This window comes from Pocillopora damicornis, chromosome 5 (assembly GCF_964200805.1).
Source record: "Pocillopora damicornis chromosome 5, jaPocDami1.2, whole genome shotgun sequence".
NCBI classification, from domain to species: Eukaryota; Metazoa; Cnidaria; class Anthozoa; order Scleractinia; family Pocilloporidae; genus Pocillopora; species Pocillopora damicornis.
The window spans coordinates 3,422,250-3,433,118 of NC_142674.1; the positions used below are offsets into that span (position 1 = coordinate 3,422,250).

The 10,869-nt window shown below is 37.5% G+C and overlaps 1 protein-coding gene across 1 annotated transcript; it reads left to right on the forward strand.

The window, feature by feature from the left end:
* Positions 1-145: 145 nt before the first annotated feature.
* Positions 146-5,354, forward strand: LOC149044740 (uncharacterized). Its single transcript, XM_089207865.1, has 5 exons — positions 146-222; positions 356-722; positions 1,501-1,833; positions 3,176-3,496; positions 4,480-5,354. Exons 1-5 carry the CDS (start codon positions 146-148, stop codon positions 4,585-4,587), a joined length of 1,206 nt encoding a protein of 401 aa, XP_089063991.1. The 3' UTR covers positions 4,588-5,354.
* Positions 5,355-10,869: the final 5,515 nt, after the last annotated feature.

A 10,869-nucleotide genomic window follows, 5' to 3' on the forward strand; every position in this document is an offset into this window, starting at 1 on the left:
TTTTTTCTGTCTCTGGTCTTATGTATGAAACGATCAGCGAATTTCTGGTAAGCTCCCCACCCCTCTCCCAACTTCCGGCTTCCCACAGCTTTTCTTATTCAAATGGCTGATGCAATGAATTGCATGTATTATTGCCAATTTTAGGATGGCAGATATTTTACGTACATTACTTCATACGACCTCTCCTCTTAATGACTTTTTGGAATTAATTCCAACACCAAGGTAGTTTTTAGAAATCATTTCTAGAATTGAATTTTCTATGTTTTGATCCAAGTATATCTGTTGAGTGAAGGCTTTACTCAGTAACACCTTCTTCTTTATGCATTAAATTTGGCGTTGTATGGTTTTTCCTTAGTGATATCCTTCAATTCATTCAGTCAGCCATTTTTCCACAGTATCCGTCTATAGAGTGGAAAGAACCTTTTTGGAAAGTACCTGAAAGAGGCCTCTGTGTAGTTCTCGTCATAGTACGAAATTGGGGTTCATCTACAACCAGCAATGTTTTCTGCAGGAAGATCGATGGCAGTGGAATTGCCAAAGGAAAAATCTTCCAGCTACAAACTTTAGAGAACATTTTTTTTTGGAAAAATGAAGAGGTAACAAATGGAAAACTCAAAGTTGGGTGTATTCTGGAATGTCAGATTCAAACGAGCTTTGCGAAGTTCGGAGGAAGACACATCGAGTTTTTCTCTTTTCGCAGGAATGTCTGTTGTGAACGAAAGGTAAACTTTTACTACTATATCAACAGTACAGTTGTCAGCTGATTTTTGAGAAACTTACATTGTCCTAGTGTTCTTAGACCCCTCTCATTGATTTGGATCCCCACCCCCCCCTGCAAAACTTCTTTGTTTTAATTTGCTCTTCATCATGAATTCATTCAGCCTTTTTTCGTGTGTGTGAAAACTTGACTTTTCACACACTCTTGATGAGCAACAACTACAGTTGTGAAAGCCCTTGAAATATGATATTTTTCTTGCATGTTAAATATATCTTTGCTTATAAAATGTAATAAAGTTCACATGGCAACCAGGTGGACAAGCAGACATGGTTGATGCTACTCTGGTTCAAAGATTTAATGAATGAAACCAAGACATTACAATTCATAGACCCAACATTTTGACTCTCCTGTCTAGTGCCTTTGTCAGGGGTCACCCCTTTTTCAGTCTCTCAAAATTACCATGTACTTTTACCCTCAATGAACACCTTAAATATTGCAAAACCCATGTAAGAGATGTCCTGTGGACCTATCATGGACATCTTAGGGATCTTATTGCTTCAGCTTATGGTCACTTCTCTGATTGCAGAGTTTGTGATTGAATAGTCACCTATGCAAATTGATGACACTAATGAAAATTTCAAATATGTGGGGCCACATCCAGAATTTGTGCGGGTTAGACATCCTTTTCATTCATCACTCAGAATACATGTACCTGAAGATCTGTTCTGCGAACTTTCTTATGTATTCTATTGAGCATATTTTGTCTTGTTCCTTGCTCTAAGTGCTCTCTATATGTTCTACAGCACCAGCCTGGACTAAATACATCTCAATTAATCCGCTGCTGTGTAGTTGTCACCATAGCACGAAATTGTGGTTCATCTACAAACAGCAATGTTTTCTGCAGGAAGATCAATAGCAGTGGAACCTGTGCAGGAAGACACTTCCAGCTACAAATGTTAGAGAACAGATCTTTCTGGACAAATGAAGAGGTAACAAAGAAAAGACTCAAAGTTGGATGTCTTCTGGAATATCAAGTTGAATCAAGCTGTCAAAGCCACCGAGGAAGATCCAGCAAGCTGTTCATTTTTTTCAGGAATGTCTGTTGTAAACCACAGGTAAGCTTTCAACAGTGCAGTTGTCAGCTGATTTTTGAGTAACTTAGATTGTCCTAGTGTCTTGGCAAATTTATACCCCCCCTTCCCCCCTGAAAAACTTTTAATTTCCTTTTTTTGTTTTTGTTTTTTTTTTTAACTTGACCCTATCAAATGTCAATTCCTGTAAATAAACTGAATTTGTCACGTATTCCACACACAGAGGGCAAAATCCTGATAAGCAAAAGCTATGCTTATGAGAAAGCAATTTATCTTTGGTTGGGGTCTATTGGAGATAAAACAGAGTTTCTGTTTGTATACTGTTGAAGGTCACCTAACCCTCAAGAGAGATATGAGGAGTCAATCTTGCCCATTTATGCAATTATGCAATTTTCACATATGTATAAACCAAAGAATTAAGGTTTGAAATAAAGGGTGTGGCTTGTCATTTAGGAAATACTTTGGCAAACTGGCCATATACTTGTAACACCCCAAAAGCAGGAGTCACAGGTGAAGTTTTTATCATGACTCATAAGTGACCAGGTCCTAGATCTCAGGTCCCAAACATGGTCAGGACACAAACTATACAAAAGGATTGCTTGTAATTTTTAAAATAAACAGAATCAAACAAGTTTACTCTTAACAGAGAGACAAAATGCGATTGTTTTTCTTAAATTTATAATGAGTAATGAGAGACTATTGAAGACAAGTTAAAGCAAATTTTTTACCACCTTTACCACCTATAGTACCTCATATTACCATTTAAAATTGCTTGGAATTCTTGAAAATTCAACTGGTAAAAGGATTGCTTTACCGGTTTGAAAATTTATTTTACCTGTCATGCTTAAAATAAGGGAGAACCCTGCATGGCAACCAGGTGGACAAGCAGACATGGTTGATGCTACTCTGGTTCAAAGATTTAATGAATGAAACCAAGACGTTACAATTCATAGACCCAACATTTTGGCTCTCCTGTCTAGTGCCTTTGTCAGGGGTCACCCCTTTTTCAGTCTTAAAATTACCATGTACTTTTACCCTCAATGAACACCTTAAATATTGCGAAACCCATGTAAGAGATGTCCTGTGGACCTATCATAGACATCTTAGGGATCTTATTGCTTCAGCTTATGGTCACTTCTCTGATTGCAGAGTTTGTGATTGAATAGTCACCTATGCAAATTGATGACACTAATGAAAATTTCAAATATGTGGGGCCACATCCAGAATTTGTGCGGGTTAGACAACCTTTTCATTCATCACTCAGAATACATGTACCTGAAGATCTGTTCTGCAAACTTTCTTATGTATTCTATTAAGCATATTTTGTCTTGTTCCTTGCTCTAAGTGCTCTCTATATGTTCCACAGCACCAGCCTGGACTGAATACATCTCCATTAATCCCCACTTGTGGCCGCTGTGTAGTTGTTGCCATAGCACGAAATTGTGGTTCATCTACAACCAGCAACGTTTTCTGCAGGAAGATCAATAGCAGTGAAAGTGGTGAAGGAGAACCCTTCCAGCTACAAAAGTTAAAGAACAGATCTTTCTGGACAAATGAAGAGGTAACAAAGAAAGGACTCAAAGTTGGATGTTGTCTAGAATATCAAGTTGAATCAAGCTGTCAAAGCCACCTAGGAAGATCCAGCAAGCTGTTTATTTTTTGCGGGAATGTCAGTTGTAAACCACAGGTAAGCTTTCAACAGTGCAGTTGTCAGCTGATTTTTGAGAAACTTATATTGTCTAAGTGTCTTGGCAAATTTAGACCCCCCCTTCCCCCTGCAAGACTTGCTTTTCAATTTGCTTTTTTAGTTTTTTTTTTTTTTTAACTTGACCCTATCGCATGTCAATTCTTGTAAACTAACTGCATTTATCACATATTCCACACGCAGAGGGCATTGAAAGTCATGATAAGCAACAACTATACTTGTGAAAGCCCTTGAAATATGATATTTTTCTCTTTTGTTAAATATATCACTTATTTGAAGAAATGAGAAAGCAATTTATCTTTGGTTGGAGTCTATTGGAGATAAAACAGAGTTTATGTTTGTATACTGTTGAAGGTCACCTAATCCTCAAGAGAGATATGATGAGTCAATCTTGCCCATTTATGCAATTATGCAATTTTCACACATGTACAAACCAAGGGAGTAAGGTTTGAAATAAAGGGTGTGGCTTGTCATTTAGGAAATACTTTGGCCACAAACTGGCCATATACTTGTAACACCCCAAAGGCAGGAGTCACAGGTGAAGTTTTTATCATGACTCATAAGTGACCAGGTCCTAGATCTCAGGTTCCAAACATGGTCAGGACACAAACTATACAAAAGGATTGCTTGTAATTTTTAAAATAAACAGAATCAAACAAGTTTACTCTTAACAGAGAGACAAAATGCGATTGTTTTTCTTAAATTTATAATGAGTAATGAAAGACTATTGAAGACAAGTTAAAGCAAATTTTTTGACAACTTTTTTATTGGCCCAACCCAAACTTGCAGTAAGTGTAAGTTAGATCCGCTTTTTACTCCAGCTTATGATCCTCTTCCCATCCCTTGGAGCAAGAGGTGACAGGAAGAAGAAAGCCCTGAGCTGGAATGAGGATGTAGAGGTGCCAACAAGATTTCTATTTCATATTCTGTGGTACTAAAAAGATTGATTTCTGTTTCCTGAACAGGATGTGGATAAAATACTACTGGACCTCCAAGATGATGGAAGTGTTTATGGAGGACTTAAAGAGGCACATGAATGTTTCAACCTAGAGGTAACTAATTGTATGCTGTAGCTTAAGGGATATTTGCAAATGAAACTGACCCATTATTTCTACTCTTTCTTGTGAGGAATATAACAGTTTATTGTAAGTTACTTTCCAGCATCATCTCTATTTTACAGACATGTGTTGATCTGGTGTTCAGTCTTGACCAGAGAAAGACAGTGTGAAAGGTTTTTCAGTCCTTGCGTTCATTGTGGTTGGTAGATTTTCTGTTGAGTGTTCTCTTTTTAGTCAGTAAGCAGTAACATTTACCACCTATAGAACCTCTTATTACCATTTAAAATTGCTTTGAATTCTTGAAAATTCAACAGGTAAAAGGATTGCTTTACCAGTTTGAAAATCTATTTTACCTATCATGCTTAAAATAAGGGAGAACACTGCTGTTTTTTACCATTTGGTTTTTGGCTTTCATCTATAATACCAATGGACTTTCAGATTTGGTATTTCATGTGGTTTTCTGTTTTTCCTATTTGGGTTCCCGTTTCTCTTTCGATCTGAGCAGCAATTATGTGCCTCCACTGATCTCGAATAGCGGCAAAACCTCTGTATGCTGCACTTGTCACCACTGCATCAGATCGATTAGGGTTTTCTTAACTGGGATCTGAAAATTTATTGATTTTGACAGTTTTGCATGCAGTTTTCAGTTTTGATCAATTTTTTTTGTGGTTTTGCAGTTTTGGAGGATTTTTTTTCTACGGTTTTGCAGTTTCTAATAGACCCCAATTTCCCCCTCTGGAAGTGAAGTATCTTGGTACCTAAGACCTTGCTAAGTAAGGACTGAGCATTGGATTTAGCAGTTTTGCCATGTATTAGGTAACTACCTCATTATTTGCAGATTACATTACAGTAAGCAGGGGTATCAAAATGTTTTGAAGTAGACATCAGACACCAAAAGTAGATGACTGTGAAAAGTTCATTGAGGGTTTAAAGGAAATTGTTTTGACCAGAGTAACCAGCAACGTGTTATAAAGTAGCTGGTGGAACTCTGGCAGTGATAAGCCTGTTTTAAAATCCTTGAGTAAGCCTGAACTGAAAATTTTGAGGAAACTAGCTTCTTAATCTACCCTGCAGTTACCATTTTGTATTTTTATACTGTTTTCAGGGTATAAACCCTTAGTCACATCAAGGGATGAAGAACCAGTTGAGATGCAGAATGAATTTGGTGAGGTGATTCCAGTTCCAGGGCATTGGCGTGTCTTGTTTGACACTGGCAATGAAGTAGCCACTGGCATATCCAGAGATCTTCTATTGAAGTTGAACCTGCAACCTGATCCCAACAAGAAAAGGAAAGCTAAATTAGCAGGAAGAAGGTCAGGCCAGTTTGAAACCATACAAATTGTGCTCGCAATTCGAGGACACCAGTTTAGTGTTTGTGCATTGGTTGATGCCCCGGCCAAGGGTACTGATCTGCTTGTGGGAATGGATGTCATTCAGCAGCTGTTTGACCTAGGGTATACTATTGGTGACTAACTTATGGTATATTTTAAGAATTTCTACAATGATGAATGCCATTTGCGGCAAACTCTCAATCTTTAGGAAGGTTATTAATGTACAATGTATGCACATGTGTACAAGATCATTTTGCTGAACATGGGTTTTTTATTTTTTTATTTTTTTTTTCATTAAAGTCTACTTTTGTCTTTGTGACTATTTGATAGAATTCTGAAGCTGGTCATAATGTTAGAGAGCATGAAACACATTGCATTGTGCAGGCTTACCAATAAGTAAAGCTTCCAGAAGTTTGCTCCTTGTTTTTCTCCTGGACAGTCAGAATGCAATAAAGAGCTCACATCTATAATTACTTTTAGTATTTGTATATGTTTTTTTTAGATATCTTTAGGGAGCATAAATAACTTAGGTAGTTCTCCAAGTTCTTGGTGATTGACTATTTAGGAGGGCCACAAGTTGATCTGTTTTTATGCTGTTTTGGGGCTTATTTATGATTTTAACTTTTATTATTTATTTATAACTTCTCTATTTAACAACTATTTGCTGTATTTGAAATGAATTTAATACTATTGAATACCAGTAATCCCAAAGACAAAGTTGAGGGGATAATTCAATATTTTCACTGAGCCTGAGATATATAGTTGTTTTCGTGTATTAATTGCTTGGGTGTGGTAGAATTCTGTGGTAAATATTTGTTTGAAGTTGAAACCATTCTCTTCCAGTTGTTTGAATTACTCACATCGAGATAAAGGGCCAGTTTCCACTACAATTTGATGGGTTCATGTAATTCAATCAACAAAAACTTCATATCTCTTATTTTAAAGTGTTCCTCTAAACTTGATGGCACGTTTTTGCTCTTAGGAATTGAATTTTTTCTAATGCATTCATCACTTACTTGGTAACAATGTCAAAATATAAGGCAACTATTTTGAAATGTAGCACTCATGTGAAAAGCATCCTGTGCAAGGTTCATATGGCGAGATATGATGCAATCCTTAACAATCACAGCACAGGCAACTCAATAATCACCAGCAATTATACCAGTGAACTGGTATACAGTCGTACAATTAGCAAATGTCATCTACAATACGTCATACTGAACAGTAGTGATTTTTATCTAGAGTTTATTTATTGTACAATGTTAACCATCATAATGATGTAAAACATTTTGTACATTGGGGAAATGGAATCAAATTCCAAGAATTATAAATAAAGTGTGTTCTAATGATAGTTATAGCTTTAAAATAAAGCTTTTAAAGCTCTTTTGTTGAGGGTTTGAATCAAACAGGCATAATTTCTGGCCAATAAAACCCAATTATGAACTGAACAGTAGTAATTTTTATCTAGAGTTTATTTATTGTACAATGTAAACCATCATAACGATGTAAAACATTTTGTACATTGGGGAAATTAAAGCTTTTAAAGCTCTGTTGTTGAGAGTTTGAATCAAACAGGCATAATTCCTGGCCAGTAAAACCCAATCAGTAATGGGTTTTGGGAACCATACAAGTAATTATCTCTATGCTTTCTTACCATTTTACCTCAGAACTGGTCCTTTGGGTGTCATGCAATGCGCATTATGTCATATATATTATACTTTTCACGCTCATTGTCATCATCGTCATCATCATTATTCTGGTGGGTTGGGGGGGGGAGGGGTTAAGGTTTAGGCCAGACACCTGCTCCCCACGTAAAGTGCTGCATCTCCTGTGGACTTTCCAGGTGAAGTGAATGCCACCTGATCACTGCCAGGTTTGTCAGGCAAGTGGTTACTTGCATATGGCCTCTCCAACATTACTGTGCCAGTAGCTGTTATCGCATCATCATTATGAAGATTATTAACCCCTACCCTTCATTAACATCATTATTAGCAACATATTACTATTATCATCATTACAGGGTTGTTGGACAATTATTAAAAAAGACTTTATGGGCCCATTAGCTATCACTACTTTGACTTGAAAGTTCCAGTCACTCCTTCCCCTCCAGATAATAACATTTCCCAGTAAAAAAGAACGGTTGCACAGTTTGTAGTTACAACCTTGATTCTGTTACTAATTCAGATCCTGTTTAATCTTCATGATGTGTCCTGTTTGAAGGATGCTGAGTGTTACTCCTTAGCTTATGTTGATCCCAACAGAACAGAGCTTGGCATTGACTATGTTCTTCCTTTTCAATTGAGTAAATTATTTCCATCACTATGCACACCAAATTTGACTGCAGGGTAGTAGAAAGTGATTCCAAGGAGAGGGTTGTAAAGAGAGCCTTCCTTTTTTCCATTAGTTTGTATTCCTTTACAAAGATCTCGTAAACGCATTATTACTCAATCATTATGAGGTCAAAAGCACTGACGTAAAATACAATTTTATTCATCATTTTAGTGATTAAATGGCTTTCTTTAAAAATGTGATATCCTGTTAAAAATTATAAAAACCTATGCAAGAAAACTCCCATTATCCTATTATTATGAATCAAGTAAACCTTTTTAAAAGTTAAAATTCTCATTAAAATGTAATGCACCTGTCAATTGAAACCCCCACCCCCCCCACCCCGGGGAAGTATGGGGCATTAGCCTTGGAGTAGAAAAAAAGTGTGATAATGCCCCATATATAGGGGCCCTGTTTTCTTTCTAAACCCCAAGTAAAGTGAAAAAATTCCCCCACCCCTGGGACAAACCATGTTAAATAATGTCCCAACCAACCTTCAGACCCTGCTCTGAGTGCTGCATGCCCCACACAGCCACTCTCCCTCTGGCACGTTCTCCTCAGTTAGTCCCGCACAGGAAAAGTGAAACCATTTGATTTTGCAATTTTTCCCGTCGCACCCAATCATTTCCTCTGTCATATTTGGCTTTCCACAGATGCATAAGATGTCATGATCATCTGATGATTCTGCATCTTTAGAATATTTACTTCATCTTTATCGATTTCAAAACTATAATAAATAACTCTTGAGCTCTCAGTTTAATTAGAAAAAAATATAAATCAACACAATACCTTAATGTCGTCCATCTTGAATCCGCCTAAAGCACATGGGTGCGACTCACTCGCCTCAGTCCTCGCTCGTCCACGAATGTCAAAACCTTACTAATCCCCCACCCCACGGGCAAAACTGATGCAACAAAAAACAACAAATCCCCCACCCCCTCGGACACAAAAAAGTGCCAAAACCCGTAGTTACCCCCATCAATGCCCCCTACTTCCCCGGGGTGGGGGGGGTGGGGGTTTCAATTGACAGGTGCATAATTCAGTCCATTTTAATAACTTTCGATTCTAATTCGTTACATTAATTAATTTTGGTTCCAACTTGTAGAACCCGCGAAACAGGTCGTATGACAAAGAGAAAAGTTTGCACAATCACGTCACGCAATATATCAAGCTGGATTTGTCCAGTTGATTTTGATGGTCGCAGGGAAATGTTGAGTTTGTCGCTCAAAACTGTTGTGGTCCATAAGAGTGTAACATCATTAATGATAGGAACAAATTTTCAGAAAGGAGGGTTAGTTCATCGGGTTCCGTATACCAAATCTCGGGAGAAACTCCAAGAATTGTTTCAGAGTGTATGCGTGTTGTTTTGTAAATATGAACACTGCAACCTATTTTAACTTGTTTTTGTGTCCTTTTAAGAAACGCGATATGTCTGCTATGGCCAGAGTGCCAAATTTTATTCTTTAATTTTAATCTTCTCCACACTGTGTGTAATTCATGACCTGATATTTCAACGTAAATTATCGAGAAGGCGCCTATCGATCACCTTTGTCTACTTTGTAAGTCACGCAAGCGCGCAAGTGTTACGACCGATCATGTTTACGCAACGTTTTAGGACAACTCGGCATATAATCTCCATTCAGTTGCTGTGAAAACCTAAAATCCTCAACTTAGAAGATAAACGAACGAAGTTTGAACGGTCAAAAGGAGATCTTGGTCAATTTTAAGAATCATGCAAATGTCTTTGACACAAGCGCAATTGAGCAAACACATGGATTTGCTTTGTTTTTAAGAAGTTGACGGATGGAAGGTAGAGATGTACCCGTGGGTTTGAGGCAATATATGACCTCATCGGTGTATAAACTATGCACTGATATGCTTTTTCAGCCCGATAAACGCCTGCATTTTGAGAATTCTTTCGTACAAAGTAGTGAATTTTTGATATGCAAATGAAGGTCGAAGAGAAGGGTCTCCTGTGATCACGCTGGTATGAAAAATATTTCAGCTGAAGTTTCCATATTTTGTCTGTGAACTAAGTGAATACATCTTGTAACTTGTAGCAAGATAGAATTCCATGAGCTACATTGCTGTAGTCGCTGCACGCTGGACAAAATCTTTGAAATTTTCGATCGCTGTCCACAGGGCCAGGGGTGGTCTGGCCAAAAATCATTTTTGGCTTGTGGCGACGCAAAAAAGAGAATTGGACAACAACTAAACTATTTTTGAAACATGTGTCCTAAACCCTTTTCTTGGGCAAAAAATTAAAGAAAACTTTTTTCCGACGGGAAGTCGAGAGGCACTTAAGAGTCACTCTACCTCACCACCGCGTGAAGGGCGGCACAAGGTCGGATAAATGGACTCCTTAATATTTCGTCCAGAGATAACCTATGGTATGCTAAGAATCGTGATATAAGTTTTAGGTTCTGGAGTTTTTACATTTTTGAGAAAATTACGAAAAACCGTCCACCAACCGTGAAGCCGAAAAATCACAGAAATGAGGTCAAATTTCATGATCAGATAATCGAACTCGCGTGAAGGCGCACAGCAAATTATGGTTTTCCTTAGTTTATAATTTTTAATTAAGAGGTATTGCTAAGTTGCCTTTATGATATTTTAGGCTTACAATAGTAATTCCGAA

Bases quoted from the DNA above. Each gene is read 5' to 3' on its own strand.
- LOC149044740 (XM_089207865.1), top strand. From the start codon at position 146: ATGGCAGATATTTTACGTACATTACTTCATACGACCTCTCCTCTTAAT. The intron at 223-355 runs GTAGTTTTTAGA...GTTTTTCCTTAG, and splicing joins GAATTAATTCCAACACCAAG to TGATATCCTTCAATTCATTC. The intron at 1,834-3,175 runs GTAAGCTTTCAA...TATGTTCCACAG, and splicing joins ATGTCTGTTGTAAACCACAG to CACCAGCCTGGACTGAATAC.